The sequence below is a fragment of the Typopeltis vanoorti genome, chromosome 24 (assembly GCF_054136105.1).
Source record: "Typopeltis vanoorti isolate ZY-2024b chromosome 24, IOZ_Tvanoo_1.0, whole genome shotgun sequence".
Classification (NCBI taxonomy): domain Eukaryota; kingdom Metazoa; phylum Arthropoda; class Arachnida; order Uropygi; family Thelyphonidae; genus Typopeltis; species Typopeltis vanoorti.
The window spans coordinates 7,479,341-7,492,785 of record NC_143572.1 but is presented as its reverse complement, the minus strand read 5'-3'; the positions used below and the strand labels follow the sequence as shown (position 1 = coordinate 7,492,785).

Sequence of the window (13,445 nt, the reverse complement as noted above, 5' to 3'; positions counted from 1 at the left end):
TGCATACCATAGTTGAACTTTCACACACAATTTTCCCATTCCTCCCTTGATGATCTAGTTTCCCTGACTCTCTGCATTAGATCACATACCAAGAAGTAATTTCTCCAGGCTTCTGATGCCAAATGAATTCTAGTGCAGACCTTCCTTCTTATATGTCTTTTCTGTCGTCCAACACACCCCACACATCTAAAAACTCACATCCAAATCTTCTACATGGACTGCACATGAAATGATTTGCTATCATCACCCTCCTTCTTAACTTAGCACTTAACTTAGGTAGTACTCCAACAATTTTTACTCTCTCACATTTCTTCCTCACTTTTTCCAACAGTCCTTTCATATCTTCTCTCATACTATATTTGTCACTACTTAAATTGTTGGTACCTACCAGAGCTACCATCTCTTTTACTTTTCTTTTTCGGTTTTCAATTATGTTTGTCAGTTTAATTTTCGCTCCCAAGTAATTAGAAGTGGTGACTCCCTCAGCAAGCGCAAATTTTAAAATTGAGGTCATATGATATTCACCATATCATATGACCTCTTTTTTCTTAGATTTTAGCTGACTTACCTTGTTATTAATATCAAGTTCAGTAGTTTCCTGCCTGTTTTTGTTCTGATCCTTTTTCTTATCCTAAGTTTAATTTTTCCACTTTTTCTAATCCCTGGTAGATTTTCTAATAATTTCTTTTAATTCATATATTTCTAATGTCAACTTATTCTCAGATAAATTATCATTATCACTGCAACAGTACTTTTGTTCATAAGAACGAGCGCACTCCTCAGTAGCAACGGTTTCAGCATTAGACACTGTCTTGTTACGAGTTTTCGCCACCATTTTTAAGAGTAGAAAAAACTAATAATGTTATTATTAGTATTTTCACCCAAGACCCTATGGAGTCAAAGACTCATCTAGGAGTTCCTATTATCATACACACAGCTCATCATACCACACTTTAAACAAACTCAAATTCTCTGCACACACACACCACACTCTCAGGCAAAGTATACCAATCAATCATTCACAAATCTGCATGCAAAAAACCTGCTTCTCACTCCACTGCTCACACCCTCTTTATACAGTTTCCAGGGATGACTTCTAGTTTTCCCCTGATCTCCCACTGTTTTCTGTAGAACCTCTCCAACATTAATCCTATAGCAATCCCTTACTAACTTGTAGGTCTCTATCACATCTCCCATCTTCCTCCTATCCACCAGACTCTGTAAACTGCATCTTCGCAATCTTTCCTCATGTTCAACGTTCCAGAGGTCAGAAACTACCTTAATCAGTTGCCTCTGGAGCCTTTCTAACATCTCTTCGTCCTTCTGAAAACCAGGTGACCAAATCGGGGCACAGTAGTCCATGTGTGGCCTAATCAAAGCCTTATACAATGGAACAAGAATCTCCCTACTTCTACAAGTCAGTGTCCTACGCATCATTCCCAGAAGTCCTTGTGCTGTCTTCACAATTTTGGCAATGTGTCACCTAAATTTCAGATCCTTATCCACTATCATCCCAAGATCTCTTATTTCCTCCATCTTCAACAGTATATCCTCACCAAGCATAAATTCTGCGTCCCATCTTTTTTTCCCAAATTTTAAAACCTTACATTTTGCAACACTGAATTCGCATGCCCAATCACTCAATTTATTCAAGTCTTCTTGTAAGGCCAAAACATTTTCTCTACTCTTCATGGTTCGTCCCAACTTTGCATCATCTGCAAACAACTGAATATCTCCATCCAAATCTTCGCCAATATCATTAATATACAAGTTAAACAGTAATGGCCCTAAAACAGACCCCTCAGCACACCGCTAGTGACTTTCCTTTTCCTGGATATTGCTCCCCCATACACAACTTGCTGATACCTATCAGATAGCCAGTCTCCAATCTAATGCATCAATCTAATATCCAACCCCATCTGCTCTAGTTTGACTATCAACTTATCAGGCAGTAATCTATCAAAAGTCTTTGCAAAATCTAAGTATATTACTGTGCATCCCTCTTCTCTGTCCAAGGAAGCAGTCACCTTATTGTAATAAGTAAGTAGATTACTAAAACATGACTTCCCTTTAGCAAATTCATGCTGTCCATTAAAGATAATACCATTGTTGTCAACCCAGTTCTGGATCCTAGTTCTCACAAGCTTCTCCAACAACTTAACCATAACACCTGACACACAGATAGGCCTATAATTTGATGCTTTAGTCCTATCACCTCCCTTATGAAGAGGCACAATATTGCCCTCTTTCCACTCCTTAGGAACTTGACACAATGCAAGACTCATATTAAAAAAATATGTCGAGACAGGTGTCAACTCCCTGGCACACTCCTTCAGAATACGTGGTGATATATTATCAAATTCCACAGCCTTATTATCATCTAGTTTGCTCAACTCCCCATACACATCTTGCTCACTTACAGTCAGTCTCTCCTCTCCATCATCAACTGCTCTCAATCTCTCCATGAAGTCACACTCACAACATTGAAAGACCTTTATGAACTACTCATTAAGTATCTCCGCTATATTTTATGCAACAGCTGTCTTCATACCATTTTCTCCAATCAATGTCATCATTCCATAATCATTCTTTTTTTTTTTGCTGGCTACATATTGAAAGAATTCCTTAGGATTCTTTCTAGCTTCAATAGCTAACTGCTGTTTATACCTCTCTTTTGCTACTCTTACCAACCAAGTCACCTGCCTTGCCTTGTCTTTGTAATCCTTGTGAATTGCTTACTACCACTTCTCTTATGCTGGCTCCATAATGCTGTTTTTCTCTGTATCACATGCTTATTTTCTCTATTCATCCATTTCACACCTACCTTATTTAACCTTCTGACCCTTGGAATATATTTCGACATTGCTTTTACTAGATAGTTCTTGAAAATCCCCCAAGTTGCAATGATCTCTTTTCCAATTAACTCCTCATTCCATGCTACACCCGCAAGCTGTCTCCTGAGCTCTTCATAATCACTCCCCCCTTTTGTAGTTCCACATATACCCCTTTCTCACATAGGTCCTCACACTGCTGACAATCACCCAAGTAATTGGTCACTCTCACCAATTGGTGGATGATTTGACACCATTTATAATTACATCCTCTGATGAGATGATCAAATCCAAGTCCCTCAATCCTTATGTGCCCTCTGTTACATACTGTCTGAGGTAGTTGTCCCTCAAAAACTCAAACTCATTTTCTTTACTTCCAGTTGCTATCTCATCATCCCAGTCTATATTGCCATAATTAAAATCGCGCATAATGATCACCCTTTTCTTATTTCCTTGGATAATTTGATTACACATTTCATAGTCACTACCATCCACATTACCAGGTCTATAACAACATCCAACCAAGTATTTCATTCTATTCAAATCTATCTCACACCATACTGCCTCAAAACCACTGGCACTATTTCCCCTCTTGCATTGCTACTTTGTATGGACATATCTCTTTCTCTATCATTATCTATCATCACTCCGCCTCCCTTTTTATCCTTTCTATCCTCACGAAACACATCATACCCTTCCATCTCTATTCCTGTCAGGATGTCGTCCTCATCTAACCATGTCTCACTTATTCCAACAGTTTTTGGGTGAACACACTCAAAGCAACCGTTTCATCTGCCTTGTTTCTTACACTTCTAGCATTTGTATACAAACACAACAACTCATTCCTGAATCTACAGCTAGTTCCACTAATACAATTCATTCGATGAGATTTCTCCATGCTCAACTGGAGTCATTTCCCTTTCTGCTTATTCATTTTAGAACCCTTTTCAATTTCAACTGTTTCCTCTTGATCCCAGGTCATCCCATTCCTTTCCTGTCTACACATGCATTCACATCCTCTTGGAGTATCCACCTTTCTCATGCTGTGTTCACCTGTCCACCCTAAGCCTCCCCATTTCCCTGTTCCTCTTGCTCTCTCATTCTCTATACTCATGCCACTCACTTCTCTACCTTCCAGCAGCAGTCTCTCCAAGCGACTCACACCAAAGCCGCTCAAATGCAGTCCATCATTCCTATATAGTTCACTTTGTCCTTCAAACTCATTCCACACATTAACGAACTGTACTCCTTTCTCCTCACATTTCTGCTAACATATCGTTCATAATTCTTGTTCTCTGCCTCATCTCACCACTGTCATACCTAGGCAACAAGGTTACTATCTTTCCTATCACACTATTCTCTTTTATCAGTCTAAACAACCTCCTGATATCCATTCTGACGTGCTCTTTGTTCTCAGTCAAGTCATTCGTACCTATTAAAACTATCAACTCTTTTTGCTTGCTTCCTTCTCATATCCAATGCCTCAATCACTCTACTCATTTTACCACCTGGAAAACATACCTTGTGCATCCTCTCATCAGCACACCTTTAATAACTGAGTCGCCATACAACACCACTCGCGAGTCTTTCGTTACTTCTTTTAAAAAACCTGATTTGTTTTAATCATTTTCACTCTTCCATACATTTCCCAAATTTTCTTAACTTCATTCCGCATCCATTTCATCCCTTGCCTCATCCTAACCAATGCAACTTTCGAATCTTGTGTCACATTCTCTCTCTGTCATTTAATTATTGTAGTTTTGAAGCATGGTTCGAACTCTCGAACCATGCTTCACACTTTCACTCTCATTCTTTCTTTTGAGTTTTTGTACTTTCAATCCTTGTGTCAAAGTTTTGCTGTCATTCATTCTTTCAATTTCTCCAGCTTTTGAACCTTGTGTCACACTATTTCTAGTTTCATTCATTCTCTCAATTTCGTTGCCTTCCACCACATTTGCTTCATTTTCGTCCTTGTTACCATCCATTAAGGTTTTCAAATCACTCGTTTTCTTTTTTAATGATTTTTTAACAAGACGAGCATTTTATAATTTTCCTCATTTTCCTCACAGCATTCTCGGTACTAGCATTTTCTGTCATCAACATATTAGCACTCATCAAATCTTCATTCAGTTTGCACACACCCTCCTTCCATCCACCCTAAATATCCACAATTCATCAATGCAATCAAAAGAGTACATTTAGCACACCTCGCACTTCACAAAACAACTGAAGTCTTAAGTTAAAATCCTGCAATGACAAAGCCACTGCCATCTTTCCTTTGCCAGTTACTACTCTAAAGTCTAATACCAATGAATTTGTAAATAAATTTAGACAAAATATCCCAAACACTAATAACACTACAAGTGCACAACCTTTATAGCAGATCTTACTCATAAACACATACTTATATACAAATTTAATTGTATATACACACACTTATATACAATTATATTATAAAATGATATAGTACAATAACTACAACAATATACTAAAAATACACAATTAAATCTAAGAAAACACTTATTAAATCAACAAAATTCACAAATCTTTCAAGAGCTCTCTAACAGCAGATAGCCATGATAGTCTCTACACTACAAAAAAATCATTAGAATCATTTGTTTCTCAATCTAATCTCAGAGTAGATTCATAAAAAAAAAAAGATTCTAACACTCAGACTTTTTATATTGTTAAGTAAATTTACCCTAATATCAATCTTGAGCAAAATGATCAGGTTTAGAGCATGCAGACTATTTTGGAACAAATCCATTTAAAGGGCTATAATCTTGGGGAAGAAACTCAAATCTGTATAAGATCCATAAGCTAAAACAGAATTCTTGGATACTGTTAGATCAGAAATGATTTTAAGCAGAAGTTACTATCCCTTCGAAAGAGGTATCTCCTGCTTTTCTATCTCTTCACTTAAAAAGTGCACTTTAGAATTCAACATCATCATCATAAAAAATTCCTGACATGTGCCCTCAGGAGACATATAAGATAACTCTACTGCAAGAAAAGATTACATCATTACTAATTTCCTATTGACAATTTTACTCCAAATTAATCTGTTGTCTGTCAGGATTCCAAATCTCTCAGATGTTATGTTTCAGTCTTCTAAGATGCTTTTCAATGCACCTTGATCTTGGTCTTTCTCCAAGTCTTTTTCTTGCCAATTTAGCAACAAATCCTGAATCCTAACAGTGTCAAGCTCCTAATATCTTATTATTTTAATGGCTAATCACTGGAATAAGGAGACAGAAAACAACATCCAAAATGGTATGTCCCCAAATTTTCCTCTTATATTATTCTTCATATATTAGTTTTATAACACTTCAGTAATTCCCTAAGATTTGGGTAAAGAGCCAATGACATTGTTATATATATATATATATATATATATATATATATATATATGAGGGGGCAGCACTCCTAAACGAAAGTAGGCTATATTAGCCATTAAAATAATAGTTTATTTTAGAGGAGGAGTAACATGGGAATTTTCCCAGAAATAATACCTCCTAATATCTTAATTTTTAATATAATTCTGACATTGATGCCATCTCTTCACTCCTTAATCTTTCTCAAACCTCTCATTTCTGTGGTCTCCTATTTTTGATTAAGTGCTTTATTTCTAACCGAGCTCTCAAAGTTTAAACACATTCTTGTGTACAGCTTGTCTATTGTTTTGACTAATTTCTTTCTTTAATTATTGCATATAAATTTATTCAGTTCACTTCCTACCACACCAGCTTTGCTAATTCCATTGTCTATTTCCATATTTAATTTGCCATTTTCACTAAAAATTGTGCCCGAATAGCTAAAAGGTTTTACTTGTACTATAGGTCCTTCGCTGATCTTGGTTGGCTAAGGAGTTAACATATTCAGTCTTCAACCAAAAGGCTGTGCATTCGAATCCTGACTTGGGCATGGATTTTTGTGATATCCTTTATTCATTTGTTTACATTCATACACACAAAACATACTCTCACAAGATGAAATGGTTCATCATGGGAGAAGTAAACCCAACCACCCTACTCCCATTCGATATAGGGGCTACAAATTTTCCCCTCATCACAAATTAAATGATCTTCCTGTACTTGTTTAGAATGTACATTTCTAACAAATGACAATTAAGACTGCATGAAACCATGGCCATTATACATTACTATGTCTCATTGTTTGACCAGTTGTGGACCAGTAAATCCTACTATCTTCTAAAAATATGTTAAATAATTATGTACATATGTTTACATTTATGGGAATAAATGTAAATATGGGCTTATTCATTTTATATTTGTACAATTCATTTTGCAATAACTAACTTCCTAAACAAAAAAAATTATTTTCTATTATATGACTCAGCTGGTGGTACACATAAGCACAGTAAAAATGTTATGTGTTTAAATCAGTTATTAGTAAGAAAGCATAATCTTTCTACTGTTATTCATCATCTATATGGATCACATTATGGAGGAAATTTAGATTAACATCTAAAATTGTGATATCAGGTCTAATACCATTTTCCTTTATAATGTGATCCATATAGATGATGAATAACAGTAGAAAGAAAAAATGCATATAATAGAAAATAATTTATTTTCTATTATATAGAAAATAAATTATCTTCTATATGTTTGGGAAGTTAGTTATTGCAAACTGAATTGTACAAATATAAAATGAATAAGCCAATATTTATATTCATTCCCATAAATGTAGAAATATGTACATAGTTATTTAACATATTTTTAGAAGGCAAGAGGATTTAATGGTCCACAACTGGTCAAACAATGAGACACATGGATGTACAATGACCATGGTTACATGCAGTCTTGTTTGTTATCTGTTAGAAATCTTCATTCTAAACAAGTAAAGGAAGATCATTTAATAAGTGATAGAGAAGAAAATTTGAATTTGTAGCCCCTGTATCTACAAATGATTGTTGCTGAATTCAAGGCAAATATGTTCCTGTTAAAAACAGCTATTAAATCAGCTAAAATCAAGGAATAAAATACACTCGGGTCTCTTTTTATGCGGTAGATACGTTCCACAGAAAACCACATATAAAAAACCACACATAAAAGACTTAACTTACGTTGAAAAATTAGGGATACGTTCCAAAATTTTCTAAAACCGCATAAAACCAAAGCAATGAATTAAAATAAACCTAAAATCGCATTCCCATAAAAAGTTTATAAAAATTCAGAAAAATAAGAATGCCTAAATTTGTTTTAAAGCTTTCTTCGTTTAATTTTATTGAAAAGTAACATTTTTTTACATTTTTTCATCAGAATTATCGTTGCTATTAGACAATATTCAGCAATTTGCGAACTGGAGCGAAATCACTTTCATCACCAGAAGAGATAGTCAGCACATCAGATCTGTATGGTAAAGGCAATGGTTCTTCACAAACAGAATTAGCTTCACCCTCGTTCCGTGCTGATTTTTTTCTTCTGACAATGTAATCACTGATTAAACTCTGCGATGATGATTTTAATAATTTTTTATACAGCTCGCGATATCCAGACATACAGTTCTTCGGCTCATGTTGGAATTTAAAGGCTCGTTCAGAATTTGTTTCATTAACAAGAAAATGATTTTCCAATTTATTGCACAGTTCAAAACCTTCTCGAATTATATTTGCAGTGAGGGAGACAAGTTTTTCTTCTGCCTCAGTATCGTTTTCTGGATCTTCGATGATATCTAAAGTTAATCGATATTCAATAATATCATCGTCACTTAAGGAATTATCACAAGCAATTCGTCTATATCATTCTGGCTAAATGTATCAAAACCTTCACCAATTTCATGTGCCAAAGTAAGGATTTCAGCTGATAATATAGATGTTTGAACGGTTGCACTTTTGCAACACATCCAAGCCAAGCTGCTTTCCAGCAGCCATTTAAAGTTTGTGGTCTTATTTGAGCAATAGTAGATGCACATGATTTAAACAGTCCAAAACAGAAGATTTTTTTCCAAACGTAGTTACTGTTAATGATTCATTTTCGACTTTATCCAATATAAACTGAAAAGTGTGCTTACCGTAATACTTTTTAAAAGTAGCAATTATGCCTTGATCTAACAACTGAATAATGCTTGTTGTATTGGGTGGAAAAAACACTACCTGCACATTTGGATGTTCTAAATGCAGATGAGTTGATGCCTTGTCAACAATTAATAAAACTTTAAAATCAAGAGCTTTTTGCTTCATATATGTTTCCACTTGTGGTACAAAGCAATTATTGAACCATTCAGTAATAAATACAGCAGTTATTACCCAGGTCTTTGCCATCCAATGTACCAGCAGCTGTTTTAGATCTTTGCCTTTTAGAGCACATGGTCTTAGAGATCGATTTAATAGGAGGGGGGGTTTCAACATTCGATCCTCTGATGCATTGCTACAAAGTAACAACGTTACTCGATCTTTGCTTGCTTTAAACCCACTTGCTTTTTTCTCAGACTTTGCGATGTAAGTTTGACTAGGCATTTTCTTCCAAAACAATCCTGCTTAGTTAGCATTAAACACTTGATCAGGACAATATCCACCATCTTCAATCATTTTGGCTAACTTCTCTTAAAAATTTTTGGCTGCTTCTTCATCTGCTGCTGCAACCTCGCCTGTAATCTTCACTTTATGAAGTGCATTCATTTTTAAAAACCTGGTTAGCCATCCTTTGCTAGCCGAAAATTCTTTATCTGCCTGGGAAGCTGAAGTACATGGCTCCAATTGCTTCATGTGTTCATAAAACCAAAGAGCTTTATGTTAAATTAAATAACCACTTACAGGAATTTTTCAAGTTAATTCTTCAATCCAAATTACAAGGACTAGTTCCGTTTTTTGTAATAAAGAATCTCTTGAGTGCAATGATAATTTGGCGCTTAGTTTTGTGCCAGAAATGGCACATTCTTTTCAATCGCTCTTATGGTAGATTAACCTAAATTAAAATGTTTACAAATTGCCATAGATCCCTCTCCTTTTGCTAAGCGATCTAAAATTGCAATTTTCATTTCCAAAGAAATGCTTTTTTTTCTCCATTGGGCCAAATTAAATGTTTAAAATAAAAATTAGCAAAATTTAGACTTACGATAATGAAAAGACAAACACTTACATGAGAAATTAAACTTCACAGACGATCACTGCTTACATGTTACTCCAGAATGTGCTGCAATATGCTGTTCATTATGTACAACAGGGAAACCCCAAATTTGCATAAAATATGCACCGCATAACTTCAAAATCACATAAAAAGAGACCAAAGTGTACCAATATTTCACACTGATCACCAAGATATCAGCACAGTCACAAAAACAAGAATATGATCATGAGTGTACACACACACAAATCCCTATGGTTCATAATTAATATGATTAATCAAGTGGATAGTGTCTCTTGTTACTTGAAATTAAACTTCAGGGACACTCACTGCTTACACGTTACTCACGATATGCCAGAATGTGCTGCAACACACTGTTCATTATGTACAACAATACATAACTTCAAAACAGTATAAAAAAGATACGCATAAAAGAGACTGGAGTGTACAAATAAAGAAAGCATTCTTTTTTAACTGATAACTCTAAAAAGAGCTAATGAAAATATACACAAGCATAATATGGTAGCAAAATTAAACCACTTACCGAAAGCTGCCATATACTATAAGAAGTATCGATATTAGGAAAGTAGAAACTCGTGATGAATCCACGAGTGAATAAGCCCTGAAATGAAATAAAAGTGGTACATTGATATTATGCCAGATTTAGCATAATAAAACTAATCTCCGATATTTAATAAACCTTTGACAACAACTAAAATCATTAACTAGGAACATTCCAAAAATTTTTTTTTTCATATATAGAATCAGAGAATTACAAATGTAAATTATAATTATGGCATTTCATTTTCTTTGAAGTGGTGAGAAGAAAAAATAAGACAAAGCATCTTCATGTCCTGTTCTTCCATCTATGGGAAATATTTATATGGGCTTTTCAGCTGAAGGTGAATTAACTGATCTCATACAGAGACGCAAAGCAAATCAGACAGGCAAAAACACTATATAGTAGGTGATAGATGTCAGTGAATTGTGTAGTGTAGAGTGGTCTCCCACATGTAATAATAGAATAATCTGCCAAGAAATATATGAATGGCAGAACATCACTCAGATCATAAAACTGTAAACTTATTCTGGTACTGATAAAGTATGACTGACCTGAACAGTGGGGGATAAAAATAAGAAAATAAATAAACAACAACAAAAAAAGCATACAGCAATCCCTCGATTAATGCATAATTTTTTTTCAACACCCAAATTCCATTAGCGCCTCTAAAATTCGATTAGTGTGCCTATATACATCTTAAAAATAAATGTCACAGATTTTAAAAATTTTCGATCTATACATTTTTATGGCTAACTATTTTAAAAAAATCACTCACCAGGATGAAATAATTTAGTTACTGATTTGAAACATTTTACAAAGTCATTTTTTAATGGCATACTACACTATTTCCATGTACACTATGTTCCAAATTTACGGCCAAAATTTATGTCGTCTGCTTTAGCATTTTGCTGATCATATATCATGCAATTGTTTTCCTTACTTTTTTATTTTAAATTATTTTCCTAACATTTAATTATGAGTGAAAGAATTAGTGAGCAAAAAATAGAAGTGTGAAAATGATTCAAAAAGCAATCTGATTGGAAGAACTTGAAATAATAAAGAAAAATGAACAAGGCGAGTCCAGAGCAAAGATAGGACAAGAACACAAAAATGGGTGAATCAACTGCTGAATACAAAGAGAAAGGTAAGGCTACTTCAAGTTCATCGTGCATGCAGTCGAAATCAAAGTATTATAATGATTGTACTAGAGAGACTTCTTTTTACATGGATCGAAGATTGTAACCAAAAACGGAGCCAGCTAAACAGTGACCTTATTACAAAAGCATTGTCTCTTTGTAACCTGGAAAGAAAGGGCTATCAATGATGGAAAAGAAGAATTCCACGTTAGTGCTGGGTGATTTGAACGTTTCAAAAAGAGAAATAGCCTACATAATGTTCTATTCGCAGGCGAAGCTGCAAGTGCAGATAAGGAGATATCCAAAGATTTTGAAGAAAATTGTGTAAGAAGGGGACTACTGTGATCAACAAATATTTAATGTCGATGAAACCGGCCTCTTTTTTTTTTTGAAGCGAATGCCTTCCAAGACTTTTCTAGCCAAATCAGAGAAATCTCAGCCTGGTTATAAAGTCGCAAAGTCGAAAGAAATTACTGCTAGCAATATGCGAGCCGTTTGGAAGTACATTCTTCCACATTGTGCAAATGATTTTAGAGGCTTTTCAAGTGAATGTAAGTTAATTAAATCTCATTCTGAGAAGATGAGTAATTCCAACCTGCTAAATTTAGATGTACAGCAGGAAGATCCTGAAGAATATGTAGAAAATTTAATCACTGACAAGCCCAAAGAGGTTTCACAGAAACAACTTGAAAATAATTTTCATATAATCGAAGTTTTTAAGCAGCAATGCTTAGAGACAGGCCCTGGTGAAGAGAAAACCAATAAAATTTGCAGAAGAGGCAATAGGGCCATACCGTCAGTTGTATGAAAAAAAGAAACAATGCCCGCCAAACTGCGTTAGCTCAATTCTTTGTTAAGCAGCAGAATAATAAATTTATATTCTGCTATGTTTTATTGTCTTTCAGCTTCATGGTTTTCCTTTAACTAGGCCCTGAGACATACCCTAATTCTTTTATAAAAAAAAATTAAGGGTCAAAAGAGAAATTTGAAGAGCGAATTATACATTTTCCCATAGGATATTATATTTGTTTTCGATTAACGCCTGTTTTAAAGAACGCATTAATCGAGGAATTGCTGTATTTTGCTATTACAAAAAAAGTATCAGGATGGTATAAGAGGAGGTGATGAAATACATGCAAAAATATATAAATCCATGAAATGGAATGGTTTCATCAGTGATGTGAATGTTCAAAATTAATGAAGGCTAGCTGAAATTTATGAAAAATTAATATAAGTAAAAATAACATCTTCACGCAAAAAAAAACAAAAAACTACATGCAAAAAAGGGCACTTCAATATATATATACAGGGTGTTCGGGATAAATTTGACAGTTTCGTAAGGAAAAAGAAAATCTTCTTTGTATCTATTAAATTTAATGAATTGACAAAAAAACATTACAGGCAGAGTTAATTACAATACTATCAACAAGATTTACTCAAAATAACCACCATTAGCATCGATCACAGCTTCAATTCTGCTTCGGAACCTCGAACAAGCTGATGCTACAGTCTCCCTGGGAAGGGCCGCAAAAACTGTTTTAATTTTATCCATTAACTGGGCTTTTGTATTACTGGAAGTGCGATTGGTGTCTTTTTCAACTGCGCCCCATACAAAATAATCCATGGGGTTAAGGTCTGGGGAGTTTGGAGGCCAAACATTTGGACTGGTGAAGTCGTAGAAATTTTCAGACAACCATTTTTGACTTTTCCCAGAGGTGTGGCAAGGGGCCGAATCCTGCTGCCATACATACGGCCTACCATTGGCTACCCTTGTTATCCAGGGCTTGACTACAGTTAGCAACTCCACGAACAAAGCCCGAATTCCAAT

General features: G+C 34.9%; 1 protein-coding gene across 2 annotated transcripts in view; it reads right to left on the bottom strand.

Moving 5' to 3' along the window:
- The window catches only part of SppL (signal peptide peptidase-like protein), a 391,868-nt gene that overhangs the window by 316,406 nt on the left and 62,017 nt on the right, over positions 1-13,445 (bottom strand). Inside the window, exon 2 of one of the 2 annotated variants that reach the window (XM_090413421.1) lies at positions 10,464-10,541. The exons of the other annotated variant lie outside the window; for it this stretch is intronic. Within the exon in view, the coding sequence (XP_090269547.1) occupies positions 10,464-10,541 (78 nt within the window). The remainder of the gene's footprint in view (positions 1-10,463; positions 10,542-13,445) is intronic. 2 annotated transcript variants of the gene reach the window in all.